Raw genomic sequence first — 15792 nt, 5'->3', positions numbered from 1 at the left:
GTCAAATCAATGATTAGATGGATTGACAAGTTGAAAATGTAATCCTTCTGTTGTGCGTCTTGTCCGCATTCCAGCGATTATAGGGTTTCAAGAATCCATTCCTAAATCGTTATCGACGAGCGCTTCTGTCGTACTATGTCGTACTATGTCGTACTATACTGGAATGAAAAGTTTATCGTCCCCTTCGTTATACTTTTTTTCTTTGGCCTCCAGTTTGCCGGAGCAACCGGCGTTGGTTAATTGAAAATGGTAATCGCAGGAAGAGGTAAGGTTGGGAAGAGGAATCTTTGATTTTAAATAACACTAGCCGAGACCTGACTTTATCTTGAACTGTGGAAACGTTTTCTTCGAACACTGTTGCAACAGGATAAGTTCTAGTTCTGAGGAAACTCTTAATAGAATCTGTTCTGGAGATAATAGCTTCCACCTTATGCAATTGATTCTCCTTTTGACCTTTTTGTTAGATAGTAACTGTTATCTTGCAATGTATTTTAATGCGTCATTATCAATGTTGTCACTATCTGTTAATTTTCTTTTGCTTTACAAGATAGATTTTGGTATCAAACATCGAACTGTCAAAGAAATCCTTTTCGATGGTTTTATATTGTAAAAATGAAAGAGTCATCGAATAACTGGAAATTTAGGTGTCGCTAGACAAAATTGTCTTTAATCAGTGAACAGACATCGAAGTAAGGAGGTCGCGTCCAGTAGCTGTGAAAATATTATACGTCGACGGGATGGCTAGGGGTGGTTTGACGCCGTTGGAAGGGGGTAGGTAAACGTGTAAGTCGAGTTTAGGAGTCGTGAGGTTCGCGAGCGCCGTGTTGGCCTGGATGTGTCTTGTAAGCTCAGTGCCCCGTGACTCGCAATCGTAGGCGGACGTATAAGCATTGCTCTACCTGGGTAAGAATCTTTTCCCTTGCAGAGCACCGTTCCAATATTCGTTCGCACTTTCATCCCATGACAACATTTCGCTCGCTGATCAATTTAACTTCTTCAGTTTTGCCCAAGTATCGTACGATAAATAGGAGAAAAACGTAGGAATTCAATAGTGTTTTGGTTATTGAAATTTGTAGAAGGATTCTTTCGACAATATTCAAATTACTACCCTCTAAAGTTCTATTTCCATCATTTTATTAACTTTCTTTTTATATTAACTTCAGCTCTAGATATTATAGATATCTTATAAAACTCTTAAGATATTGTAGATTCAAAATTTTATTGGCAATGAATAATTAATTCTCAATGGTAAATAGCGTCTGATAGTAGAATGTAAAACGCGAGATTTTGTTATTTAAATATACTGCATTAATTTAAGGTACCTTAAAGTAAGAAGCGGAAGATTTCTAAAGAAATAGACACGTTCCATGTGTACAAAATTTCCCTCGTTACAGATCCACCCCCGATCTTCGATTCACACTTTCCCTCGTAAACACCGCTTTATTCCTGTATTAAACGTTCGCCGGATTGCCTTGAGCTTGGTGTAAAAATAAAAAGCAGAGGAGCTTCGTTGCGCTGGAACACTCGTAAAAATTGTATTTACCGTTCACGAGAAATATCGATTGCCATTTCCACTGTGTTTCTTTTTTTGTTTCTCTTTTCGTTCTGTTTTTCCTCCTCTCTATCTCTTTTTGGTCGTTTCATCGGTGAACGAAGGAAAACGCACGGTTGCCGCGTACCAGTCGTTCCACGCAAGTTTTATCGGCACTTTGAAATTCGTACGTGTAACCGAAACGAGGATGGATCCGCGGAAAATTGTTCCATTGCTCGTGGTTTTTTGGACCGTGTAAAACCAACTGCAAGACCACCATAAAATTCCCCTTGGAAACACGTTGCTCCGAATTTAACGTGTCTTCGTAAATCACTTTGTCGTTGTCCCATTTCTTGTTTGATACCGAATCTTGTCGATAATATTATTTATTACGAAGTGATAAATAAAAATAATGAACGAATTACCGCGATATAAAATAATTGTCGTATAATGGAAATCTTTGAAATTATTGACAAATAACTGTCGTCAGACGGTTCTGACATTCTCCGAGGACAACGTCGTGTTCGAATAGATCTGCATTTGTAACTCGAGCACTTTTCAGGGGAAAATCGTCTTTCCGGGGGAATAGAGAACGACGAAGGAAAGCTCCACGACAGCAACGTATCTGTTCGTTGTATTTCTCTGCATGGATTTTTTCGCTTACGTGCACCAAGAATCGCGAGAAAGTTCGCTTGATGTATTGCCGGATAAGCGAATCGGTCAGCTCGAGCGGCGTTTCCTCTTTTGGGCCGCCTCTCTGTCAGTTCGCGACGTAAAATCGTTAAGTGGGTCGACGAAGAAAGTTCCGTATCTACGTGTTCCCTTTTGAACCGTGAATGAAATTCGTGACAACTCTGTGTGCCGACCATTGAAGGATAATTCTACGTCCCTAAAATGTTTTGAATTACATATTCCGAGCTATGTCGTTTTTACATTTCCACCAAACGTTTTAACTATTGTATATTTACTAGTTATTGTATCGTGAGCTACTGTACACAGGTACATAATTACGTTGTTACGTAACTATTAAAATTTCCATCCCTAAAAAGTTGATGACAATTCGCCGATTTTGAACAATATTTTAACACTGACACCATTTTATTTTCAAATTAAATAAATATTTTCCTCCGAGGGGTCCTACGTCGATCAACATCGATGACCGATTCTTTCCCGCGCAGCGCAGGCTAAAAAGAAAGTACCGTCCCCGGAAGCATTCCAAAGAAACAACGTTTTTATCATTGAGGAGTGTCTTTAAGCTGTTCATCATCTATAACTGGCATTGTGAATCATCCTTTGTTCCGTATTGACCGGTCGGGAAAAAGAAACGACAGATTTACGCACGTCCAGTAAAATCGGCCGGCATCCCCGCGACCGAATACTATAAATTTGCGTTTATACGATCACCGGCAGTTATTAAAAGTGCCACGGAAATTCGTTGCTCGCCTAGGCAAAAATATGCGTTGTGTCGTGACTGTTCCGGTTGTTACGATTTGGTACGATAAAGCTTCCGACATCGTCCATTCATGTTTCCTTGCCACGAGTCGAACGGAAAATACAGCCTCGTCATGACGGATTTAGGGATGGAAATTTTTCAAAACGTTAACACAGTCACCGATCCGCCATTCTCATTCGTTGTGTTTATCCTGGTAGTGCTAATGGCGGCGCCTTCTGAAAAATATTTCGCGCACCTTTTAAATTAAAGCGCATCTAAAAGCTCGCAAGGACTGCGTCCGCGTAAAAAATTCGCGCTAATGGACTGACTCATAAAATATAAATTTTTACGGGAGAGTTTTCGAACGTCCTGTGGTTTTAGGGTTCTTTACGATTAAAGGATTTACATTTGGCTATGGTGTTGGGTCTGTACGTGAAGAATTTGATAGACTGAGCCGTGAAAGATTCGTATACATATAAATATTTTCTTTCAAGCTTTTAATCTTTATGGGGCTTCGGTCTTGATTTTCTACATTTATTTCGTTCTCGTGAGATAAAGTAGTAAGAAATAGGAAGTTGGAAGTAAAGGGAGGATTCGTGTCGAATTCGAGGCTGTCCGTGTCATCGAATATTAGCAACGATGTCTTGGTATATCACGGCTTCGTAATCTCGTGAACTCGAACGATAAAACGCGATGGCATTCTATCTTCTGTTCGTTTCTATTCGTGCATCAGGCTCGAAAGTTGGCGTCGTACGCAACGCGTATAACAAAATGGTTGAATTTTTCCATGTAACTTAGCCGCCCAAACGATAAACCAAAAATTTATCTCTAATTTACGATATACAAATCGAAGAAACGTTACCGCGCTTCCAAGTTTTGGCAATATTAATACGTTTTCTGCTAAACTCCACCCTCTTTTGATCCATTTAACGTTCAAGATTCAATATATCCAAGTTCATCGCTTTTAGTTCAAAGTACCATCACTTTGTCTCATAAAAGTCTCTTCCTTTTTTGTCGTCGCTTTTCGCAAGAGGATGGGACGACTTCCCGGTCAAAGCGGTTGCCGTTTTCGAGTCGCGACTGTCCATTAAAACGCGAGCTCCTCTGACGCAATTAAAACCAATCTCGCGTTGCTTAATAACGCGAATAATAGAATGTTGCCGCTTTTACGCTCGAAACTGAGCCATTCGACTGGGAAGGACAGTCGTTCTGCGAGCTTCCTTGGTTCCTTCCGTGACTAACTTCTCGCCCAGTGAATCATTTTCAACCGTGCTGCACTTTGAAAACGGGCTTTTTACGATTGCACGCTGCTGCGTGTCGCGAATTACACCGTGAACGTCGAGGACGGTGTATAAACGAATTTACGAGCTTCCTGTGGCTGTCTTAATTCTCTCTTATGCATCTGAAACACAAAAGAACGAGACTTTGTGCGTTACGGTAACGTTTACACGGACTATCGCAATGACGGCTGTAAAAGCTACAAGGAAAAGAATAAATGTCGCTGATAACGACGGTATGACCAAGTTTTGGAAATATTTTTCAGAAGGTGACGACCATGATGAAGCAGAACGTAAAAGTTTATATCGGTAAAGAGATAAAAATGAAAATAATATAGGAAAAAGTTTATGAGAAAGAAGTTCAAAGTGTAGAGGAGTAGAGAACAAGTAAGAAAAATTAGGAAGAAATGGGGAGAAAATAGAGACGATGGAGGAAGAGAGAAAGGAACAGAACGATGGAGAAAAGGAAGTTTATCGATAGCCTGGTGAACCAGGGAACTAAAATGAATCACAAGCACGGGAAGTGCAGGACGATAGGAAAATAAACTGCATTGGCAGAAAAACTAAAAGGGGAACCACAATAAGCAGAATTAGCAGCGATCAGATTGTTACCGGGTAGAATCAGGAAAGAGACGTACGCAAGTTCGAATATTCATAACGCGAACATGAATTTTCGCGTGTTTCTATTCACGTGTTCTGTTTCTATAGAGAATATAGAAAAATCCCGGAAAAGTAGAAAACTTGTAAAGTTTCTCTAAAGCAGAGGAAGTGACTTTGAGAATCACCTTACACCGTTGCTCAACGCAAAAGGAAAGAAACGAAAGAAACTCCTCAAGTTCCATAAATCTCAGCTTGCATAACAGTTATTTGGTCTATTGACTGGTAAAAAAATGGCTAATAGAGGAAAGTTGGCTATAACAACGGGTTTAAAGAACATCAGCCTTCTGGCAGTCGGAGCAAAGAGGAAAGCACGAAACATTTATTCATTAATCAGCGGGCAAAAGCCAGTCGGCGAAAAGGAACGCGTCGGCTGATTAACCGATTTTTCGCGAATATTTCCGCGAATATTTCTGCGGATATCTCCGCGAATATCTCCGCGAATATCTCCGTGAATATCTCCGCGAATATCTCCACGAATATTTCCTCGATTGTTTCGTGCGATCGGCTTCCACGTTGCGCGCCTAATAAACACGCAGGGAATATGCACGCGCCCCCGGATCGATATTCAGGTTTTGTTGTGCAATTAATTATACCTATTAGCGAATCGTACTCTCGTCAATAAACGCGCCAGCACGATCCCGGGCATAATTTAATTTACGATCTAACAACGATCCCACCCTGTTACAATTGACACGTTCCGGTAATAAACGCGGTACTGGCTAATGTCGCGCGAAAATTGTCGCACTTTCACGCACAATCGTTAATTCACGCGTGATTTCCTCGACTCAGGGTGAATTTGCGATGAGGGGAAATTCGGTCGGGCCGTGTCCATAATATTCCTTTTACGCCCTGTATCAACTTCTTCTTCTGGAAATTTTCAAAATGTCGTGAGACGGGTTAAGGTTAATTTGAAACCGACGACGCACTAAGTGCGTCACTTATGTTCCTCTCCGACACGAACTAACTATCGATTTATAATAAAATCAGGGGAGGTGGATGTTTTACTTATAGAAATATAAAATTTAAAGAACTTGAAATGTTTATAGGATATAAACATTTATTAACATAAACTATCGTTTGGTCTTTAATGGTTTAATTTCATTATGAGAAGAAATCGTTGCACTTCTCCAAATAGATTTCATTCACGTTCGAACGTTAAAATATTGGACGAAAAGGTAGAGGTGTAACATATACATAAAGTTCATAGGGCCGAGTCAAAGGGAAGCTGGGGTCGGAAATCAAAGTATCGGCTACATCGCCGTTTACGCGACATTTTCATTTTCGCCAATTATCAGGCGGCCGGGCAATCAATTTGCACGGTGAACGTTCGTTCGCCGGCCCCATGGTGATGCCGTACAGAAATGTTCCGACGGCCGGTGTGCTGGATGATTCGTTGGCCGTCAATTGATCAGGAACCATCGTCATTAGGCATCGGGCGTTTAACGTGATTAAGTCGCCGAATTCGTACGCGATAGCATGCCGTGCCGCTCTTCCCATCCGCAATGAAACGGTAACCGATCAAAAGCTCCGCATTACTTATGGCTGATTGATCGATAGAACACTCTCCCTCCTCTCTGTTTCGCCCCGCCGCTCGCTACCGCTTCTCTCTCTTTCTCTCTATCTCTCTCTTTCTCACATCCACGTCGTCTGTTCCTTACTCTTTCCCGTTTCAGTCCCCTCTGCAAGCCTCGCAAAAGCTTTAATTCGACTACGACCACACTCTCGATTCCCAGTCATTACGATCTCGGTCTGGATCGCAAATTCAATTCGACCTGCATTTCGCAGTTTCTGTTTGTCGACCGGTTGCGTCGTTTCGCCGTTTTACGCCCACCTGCTGCAGAGTGTTAGTTATGTCCGGTTTAAAAGCTATCGTAAACCGTGTACACATGGAATCTTCTTAGCTCTGAATTGTCGTAGAACCGAGTGGCTGGAGCAGAGTAAACTAGGACTTTGGCGGAGGAGCTGTACTCAAACATTCTACACTGTAACATTTTTCCCTCGGACTGTAGCGAAGTTGCTGAGGCGTACCTAATCTCGTTCTTAGAAGATTTGATTTTAAGATACGATGTACAGAGACTATAAAATGTATTTGAGCGTCTTTTTATCAGGCTCCACATTTCATTTGCGTAGTATCAAATTTTGGTAATCGTATGAAAGTATTAACGAATCATTCGAAAATTACACTATTTTTAAAAGTAAAATTCTTCGGTAGATTCAGTAGAATCTCAAAATTGTGCATAACCGTGGTATTGCAAAAGTTTGCTACCAGTCTTGAGAAATATTTAGAAAAATATCAAGTTCCCAGTGAACGGTGCTCGGCGAACCTTCTTATCCTCGTTGGGATGGAAAATTGCAACAGCTCGCGGATTTCTGAGCTCTCACGCCGATTCGCGGTCGTGCTCCCAGTGACCCAGTAATCGAGGGTCGATATTCACCGGAGCGGGTGTCTAACGGTGTCTAATGTTACAAGGAATCGCGTGAACGCCGCCGCGTGTGTCTCCGTTTGAATTCGAGGCTTTCGCGCAACCGAGGGTGGTGTGGGTCGACGACTCGTTAAACGTCGCGTGATTACGAAGAATCTGTGGATCCCGGCCGATGAAGCAATCAGTCGGTTGAATTTAAAGAAACGTTATCCAGGGGAATTCCTTCGACCGACTGGATTCTTCCGAATTATTCGTATTTGAAATTCAAAAAAGAACTCGTTGAGCAAGGAGTGCCAGAAGATCGAGTCCAGTATGGCTATCTATGAGATTTAAAAGTCAGAGCTCGGTCTTTGCATCGAGCCGGCATCGAAGAAAGGATTATTTTCTCAATTAGACGGGACTCCCTTCTATATTACGATTAATCAACATATTCATTGTTTTATTAAAATCTTAGAGTCTAGAGATAGTCATAGTCTGGAGAGAAATCTTCCTATATTCTTGACATTGCACGAATAGATAAAAGATGGATCGATTCTTATTTCGACATCATTCGCCAGCGTAATATCCGGCAAACACGAGAGCTAGCTTTCGTTTTCTCTGCACCCGCCGACACCGGTGAAAACGAGAGCCACTCGACAACTTTAAAGCCTCTGACGAACGACTTCCTCAGGTTTTCGCCTGAATTTCGTTAATTAACACAAATCAATTGATCCTTTTTGTTTGCTTCAAGATTTACGATTATCAGAATCGATTTCTTTTAGTAAACATAATTAGATCAATTGTCGTTAATTTATATAATTTATTAGATTAAAAACGTAGGTGTCGTTTGTACATATGTTAATATCGTTTATTGGTATTTTAATTATTGTGAAAGAACGAAAAAGGATAAGCTTCTCAGCGAATTGTTTTTTTAATCAGTTTCGCTCTTTGATTTCGCTTTTTCTCAGTGCAGATTAGAATACTCTCGGACACGAGTAAATTTAGTACGACTAGATCTGAGTCATCCATGCGTAATTCTAAAACAGAAAAGCTGATTCACGATAGATTTGACCTATTGTACCTGGACGAAAGCTTCTAATCTTTCCGGAAGGCCAAAAAGTGGCACAAACTTCTCAGTAGAAAAATCCCCAAATTCTCGTAAAATGTACTTACCGCTTTTCTTTATTTATCTCTGTCGATCTTTCCTTCGACTCAATTTACACGTTTCTCTTCTCTTTTCTTCTTTTTTTTTTTTGATTTTCTGTTAAACATATTGACTCGTCAACAGCGTGTTTAACTAGAGTTATTTCGTAGATAAACGTGTCTGGAGAAAAACAGAATGCAACAGATCACGGGTTAAACGCTGAACGGACAAAGGTAGCCGGTTATCTTGGCGAAACTTTAAATAGCTTTTTCGCTCGGCTCCGCGGGAGTCGACGACGCCGATAAAAACAACCGAGTTTCGCGAAGCTACTGGTTTACTCTTTTAAGGGCCGAGCCAGTTTTCTTCTTATTGGCTCGCTCCTGCGAATTTCGAGATCGTAAATGCAAATAACTTACAATCGGAGCATTCGATCGTTATTCGAAAATCGAATTTACAGCTGTGTTCCTTCGCTACGATAACCTTATTCTACGAAACTTTCTTTCGAGGCATGAAATAAAGGGTCACGAACAAGAAAATTACTCTGTTATTCCGACTACGAAACACAGAACGAATAATTGTCGTGGAAAAATTAGTTTTTAATCGAGTAGTCCTTTAATAAAAATAATTCCTTAAAGGTGAAATATTTCTATCCAAAAACACTCAAAGACTGTATCTATTCGAACCAAGAAACGAAACTAAATAGATAACTACACGAGTACACGGTCCGTGTGACCCAAGCACGATCGTGTGAACCGTGAAAGTTAGGAGAAGATCCCGGTAAATTTAGATGCACCTCTTCGTTCTTGTTGCTCCTCGTCGTTTCTCATCTTGCACGCGTGCGAACCAGCGCAAAAGGCTTAGGTGGAACGGTTTTTGAGGTCAAGGAAAGCAGCGTGAACAGGCTGATTCTAGGAGTCCGTTCGATTTTCTAATTTCCGGAAGCGTGTTGGTCAGCCACGCCATGGCGGCTCACGAACTCATTCATACGGTGAACGATGGGCCACGGTTATTCACGGGTATTCCAAGCATTCCTGAATACTTGCAGCGGCTAGAAGTCAGACCACCGACGACCCTATTTACTTGGAGTCCAATTCCACGCCCGGTCCGTGGTCTACGGATGGGATACGTGACGTCAAAAGAGCCGAATCCTTTAGGTCAGCTCAACGATGAGAATTTCAGACGGTTCCGCAGGAAATTCGAAACAGTTTCAATTTTTCAACGCCTGTTCCGCTGATTTTCCGACCTGCAAGCTTTGATTAGTCGACGAACGATATCGTGATCCTGTGAAACCGTGTTTCAACTCTTTCTAACAGAAATATTTCCATCGGTACTTGTTCTTGCTCTTTGAACAGTGACCGCTTTACACGTGGAACTTTCGTATCGACATTTTACGTTCATTCGATGTGTTAATCATGATGTAGATATTTTCAACAGCCGTGGGAAATAGATGCACGCTTTTCTGCTGTTCAACGATTTGTTGCAAATACAATTAAACTGCATGTGGCCAATTAAAATGCAGATATCCGAGGATAACTTTAGAGATTCAAGATCACGTAGAGCTGTCGGGTTTCGGAGGTTGGATTGTTTGACACGAGAGTTTAAGTGAAATAGTCCAACACCGCGTTACTTTACTTCAACTCTTCCTGTATTATTCGAATCTTGAGAAATTAAGAAAATCAGAAAGCACACACGCGCGTACAAAGTATCCTGTCGAAAAACTAAGCAAGAGTGAAAAGATACAAAAGGTGTGGGACGAGATCCAGGAGTGGAAAGTGTTTCTGAAACTCCGATCGCTGTTAAGCGGATTTACGATGGCACGTGCGGACGTTTCACGAGCACAGTGGAGCAGATAATGACGTTAAGAGGATCCGGGAGCTTGCGGTGGCCTGGCTGCGAGCACCGTTCGGACGAAAAGTATGCGTCGTGCTGGCTGTGCACCCGATAAATTTGCCCGACCTTCCCGGGGTCCCCGGCGGATTTTCTTGCGCGCCTACAATTCGATATTGTACTGTTTAGATGGTCGTTGAATATTCACGTGTCCAGTTTAGTGAATCGTATTATCGACCGTGTTACGTGGAGTTTATCTCTTTGATATTCGGCGTGTGTCGCGTGCGGGTCACTCCCGATTACACCAGCTACTGGTTACTTGTTGAATATCTATGGTTAATGCGATACGCCGTTGTCGACGATATGGAATTATTTATTGGTTAACCGCGACAGCTCTTTTCATGGATTTTCGTGTTGGACGGAGTAAGGCAAACGTGACACGTTGTTTGCCATATATCACTGGAATTGTTATTATATATTCTGCTGATAGACGACAAAGTAGACTCCATCAATTTGCTATTGTGATTCTGAATGAAGAGGAGGAAGAAGAAAGAAGGAGAGAAGAGAATGTATGAATGAAGGAGAAGAAAAGGAAGATGTGTTTCGTGCTAGAGCTGCTAGTGGACTCATCAATAAAGTAGCACACCAGGCTCTTAAACGTCGGGTAGTAAAGGTTAGGTCAGAAGAGCTATTTGTATGGAGGGGATTGTTGGACGAGGACTTTGGAAAATTCTCTTGGTGTGAATTGTTTTGGTAGAGAGTTTAGAAGCTATTATTCTGTTGTCTATACGTTTAAAATAGATAGCTATTAGGCTTAGGTTTACGATAGTGAGAAAGACATTTTTTAAATATGGCGTTGCAGTTGGTATTTTAGAGATGTTTCAGACTAGAATGTTGATTTGGAAGGGTGAATGTGTAAAATCGTCGCAAATCGATCGGATTCAACGTCGAGGGCGAATCCATCAGCGGCGTCCTGAAATGAATGCAATCAATCAAACGCGATAGTTGGAGCGTAACGCTGGCTGAATTCTGTTTCAGTTACTTGGAGATATATAACGAGAAGGTGAGGGATCTTTTGAAGCCGTCCTCGAGCACGAGCGGATTGAGAGTTCGCGAGCATCCTCGACTCGGCCCTTATGTTCAAGGTACCGCCAATCGAACATTCAGTTCGCTTCGAAATCCTACAACTTCGATGATTGTTATCTAAAATAATTGTTGTCACGGAGATTTCCTGCCACTTGACTCGTTTCTTCAGCATTTGACAAGCTTTTCTAAGGATATTTATTACTGTCAATTTTGTATAATTCAAGTTTTCAATTTCTAACATCTTTCTCTTCAAATCTATAAAACTCCTCATCACCTGCTCATCTATCCATTCTTTTGTCTTTCAAGTTTCCAAATTTCTAATTCTTCTGCTCAATGTTTTCCGTAACAGGACTGACCCATCACGCGGTTCGCACGCTGGGGTCGTTGATGTCCTATGTGGACGAGGGAACGAAAGCCCGGAAGACAGCATCGACGTTGCAAAATCCTAGTAGTAGTCGCAGCCACGCTCTGTTGACGATCGCCGTTGCAGAGGAATCGCAGTGTGTCGGTAACAGCGTCTGTTCGAGGAAGAAAGAGATCTCGCCACGCGGTGGTAGTAAATTACGGTTGGTCGATCTGGCGGGCAGCGAGAGCGCGGCCACGTGCAGCGGTGTACATCGACTGAAAGTGAGTCACTTCCTAAAAATAATATCGTTGGCGCGAACGAACGAACCGATCGATAGAGCTTTTTGAGCAGGTAGAAATCGGAAAGCTACATGATCGGGATTTCCCTTTCGGATGATTCGATCGTATAGGATGCTTTCATCTTCGACGAATCGGAATTCGATAAATTAAAATGTGGAAAAAGAATCGAATCGTTGAAATAATCTATTTTTTGTTCAGATGGATTCAGGCAATTTAAAATCACTTTACCAGCGTAAATCTGTTATTTACTTGACTTGAAATATACTCCCGAATTCCTATGCTTATCCTCGTTAATCAAGTCGTGTGAGTTTAAGTACATAAGTCCAATAAATGATCAATCTGAACGAAGCTCTACGTAATCACGATACAGTTCTAGTGGTTTCATCCGACTGATCGTATGAACAAGAACGAAATAAAAAAGCAGTGCGTGACACGTGTCTTTGCAGGAGGGCGCGAATATAAACAAGAGTCTAGTGGCTCTAGGGAACGTAATATCAGCCCTTGCGGAGAGAGGCACGACCGGAAGTGGTTCGGGCAGGAGGTTCATCCCTTATAGAGATTCTTCGCTTACTTGGCTGTTGAAGGACGCACTTGGCGGAAATGCCACTACCATTATGCTCGCCAGTAAGTGTCTTCCCTTTAATCTTCCCTTCTCCTGCTCTCACTTTTCCTCACCCTCCCGATATACATAGCCTTCAAGCTATCCCTCCTTATATCTCTTTTCCTCTTACTTCTGCTTCATTCTTCTCCTCGTTCGCTCGTATTTATTTTTATTAGACGCCTCTTCCGTTGTGTATCCAGTTAAACGATGATTTACACGTTGAACGAACAGCTTTCTTTCCACTTTGATTCGTCGCTAATCCGTTTATACCGTTCGTTCCAGATTCGCTCCTCCAGATTTTGTCCTGTTCTATTCGAAACGCAGTTACTGCTCCATTACACTCCTGTTCCCGAGGCCCGGTCGTACCAGGATCGCGATATTTAATTTGGGAAGACGACTCAGCTTCCAGGACGCGACAAAAAAAAAAAAAAGAATTGGTCGACGCTCTCCATCCTCTCCTTATCTTCTCAGTCTCCGTTACCACCCACTCACCCAGTCCTTTCCCACCTTTGTCACTACTTAACTCCAGCTTTCCATAAATTCCAGTTAATTGCCAGAGGAGAATTATTATCGCGAGCCTCTGATTCATGAAATTATCCCGGCGATACCGGAGTCCGGACTCGGCCCGGATGGTAATTGGTTTAAATGCTTTTCCAGGCGAGCTAAGGCGCGGAGATTAAAATTCGATAACCGGTGCGAAAGCGTACTGACGGGAATCGGTAAATACGAAATCCTTTAAGCTTGTCAAAGTCGCAGTTCCGCACTGCTCTTTGAACGTTTCACTCCTGTTGGTTGACGTTGAAATGTCCACTCGATGGAACGAAATGCAACAATTCTAGCGCGTAGATTACTCGTAGATAGGCCTGTACTATTAGGCAGTCCCAAAAGTTTCTATCGTTTTACAAGGAAATAACAGATGTATAACATTTTTTGTTTTATATCATTCTATCGAATTATTATATATTATATATTTCTACTCATAGTAATAGAACAAAATGGATGATGCATAATTCAATAAAGTAATACAAAACAAAAAATATTGTGCACCCATTATTTCCTTATAAAACGAGAAAGAAACGTTTGGGACAGCCTAATACTTGCATACATATTATCACGGCACACTTTCACCAGTTTCGATCAGTTTTTCGTTTAAAAGAAGTCAGCGATAAGTCTTTTTCGGTAGTGGCTGGCAGCAACGAAAGTCGGTATTTTTGTTGAAAAACGAAGTTTCGGTAGTAACTCTCGTAAATAGGTCGATCGTAAGTCTTGTAGAATTTTTCTTGTAGTTAAATGTGGCATGTAGAGAAATTACGGTACAGAATGGGAAATTCTTTTTGCGTGGCCATCCGTACAAAGGGTGAGTTGTACATTAGGACAGACCGAGTCCTTCGTAAATCTGACCACAGATCTGGAACGTAGAATAAAATATTCGTTGACCGCGTACAGCCTGGGAAAAGAGCGCAGATCTCTTGATTTATTTTATAACAAAATACTTTACTGATCGAATCGAATCGGAAGAGCGCGACTATTGCCTTGTCACGGATCAACTCTTTATCTCGTCAAACAGTTTCGAGATTCAGTTCCACCCAATTGAAAAATATTTTTGTTTCGCAATTTCCAGTTTATCGACATGGAAAAATTTCTTTTTTTTTTGATATTCATACATGACAAGTGCACTGACTGTTGAACCTGAAAAATACCGATCCCCCTGCTTGTCCGGTCATTGTTTCGCTCTACCACGATTTTCGACCCGCCCTTCGCTAAAGCAACATTTTACTCTTTCTCTTTTCGGTTAAACGGGCAAATGAGAATTTATCTGGTGAAACAATAACGGTGATCACCTCTTCTTCGAATTATTCCAATATTTCCGGACGACTGGAAATTCATCTAATGCATCCAACGTGGTATATAATCGCTGGAATCCAGATGGAAAAACGATCGACTAATTAGCACGGCCGGCTCGATACCACCTAAACGGAAGAATCGGCAAATATTCGTAGGCCGGCCGCGATGCGTATAATTAATCGTGGCGAAATATTCCAAACCGATGATCATCGACGTCCAATTGAATTGCTAATAGCATTCGGGGCTTATTATCGTGTCGATGGTGGAGGGGAGAAGGACGTTTAATATTCAGTGTCTGCATTAATGGTTGACCGCGGATATAGTATACGATAGACGTTCGAACGGGCCCTTTTTCTCCCATGACACCTGATCGAATTTAAAATTCCGTTGAAACGTGACGTTTTTCATTTCGCGCAAGACCTGCCTCGAATGATGGAAAACGGAGGAAAATTTGCCTGCCTCTTTTTTCGACGGCGTCGCTTTGCGCTTCAGACCAACGGCTAAAACAAATTTATTCGATCGATTCCACCCTGAAATTCGATTAATCGATGTTGCAGCGGATTGGAAGATAAGGGAAAACAATTTTTGATGACATTTTACCCCGTGGGACTAGTCGCTGCGATTAATTATAAGGGAAAAATGGCGAGGGATTATACGGTGGCAAATTAAAAAGCCGACGGTAGATGAATGAACACGCACGCGATGGTGTACAGGTGTTGATTATAGCGAGCTTTATTTTCTGTGCTTGGTTTTTAGCGATCTCGCCAGCAAGCGGAAGTTACAACGAGACCGCGCACACGCTGCGATTCGCGCAGAGAGCGCAAAGCGTGGTCAATCGGCCGGTGGTCAACGAGGATCCCGTGGCGAGAATCATCCGCGAGTTGAGAGCTGAGGTGGCCCGATTAAAGTCTTTATTGTTAGAAAAGGTAAGTCGAATTTATTACGTATAATAAATGAAAAATTGCGAAGTGATTTGAAAGATTCGAATACATATTGGAGACGCGTTTTGCTTGTAATCATTTTGTTTATACCCATAGAATATTTTGAGAAAAGTTTGATGGAGGAAAGCTTGGACATCCTGATGATGAATTTTCCAAAGTACTCTCACGCATCTCGTAGTTGACCGTACATCTGAAAATTCATCGGAACTGATTTTCTATTTTGATGACATTTGTCCACGTTATATATGTAGATGAGATAATAGAGATAAATGCGAACTGTATGAAAGAAATTTCCATTTCCATCGATCATACGAGCGAACAATTTTCCCCAAATTGACTTCGGAATTCAATCGTTTCTCGGTAGATCGACGATGCCGTTTCTCCACATTATACCGGTATGT

General features: G+C 41.7%; 1 protein-coding gene across 3 annotated transcripts in view; it reads left to right on the top strand.

Moving 5' to 3' along the window:
* LOC117205043 (kinesin-related protein 4-like) overlaps nt 1–15792 on the top strand; it is a 28218-nt gene that overhangs the window by 5899 nt on the left and 6527 nt on the right. The window contains exons 1-5 of one of the 3 annotated variants that reach the window (XM_033443089.1): nt 769–903; nt 11312–11418; nt 11709–11986; nt 12451–12628; nt 15207–15376. In XM_033443089.1, coding sequence (XP_033298980.1) covers nt 11747–11986; nt 12451–12628; nt 15207–15376 — 588 coding nt within the window. In that variant the 5' untranslated portion in view covers nt 769–903; nt 11312–11418; nt 11709–11746. Of the gene's footprint in view, nt 1–768; nt 904–11311; nt 11419–11708; nt 11987–12450; nt 12629–15206; nt 15377–15792 lie in introns of those variants that run through there. The other 2 variants (XM_033443087.1, XM_033443090.1) reach the window with 2 other exon arrangements.

The sequence above is a fragment of the Bombus bifarius genome, unplaced genomic scaffold, assembly GCF_011952205.1.
Source record: "Bombus bifarius isolate JDL3187 unplaced genomic scaffold, Bbif_JDL3187 scf7180000007986, whole genome shotgun sequence".
Lineage (NCBI taxonomy): Eukaryota > Metazoa > Arthropoda > Insecta > Hymenoptera > Apidae > Bombus > Bombus bifarius.
Note: the sequence above shows the minus strand (reverse complement) of the source record. Positions and strands in the feature narration are given on the sequence as shown.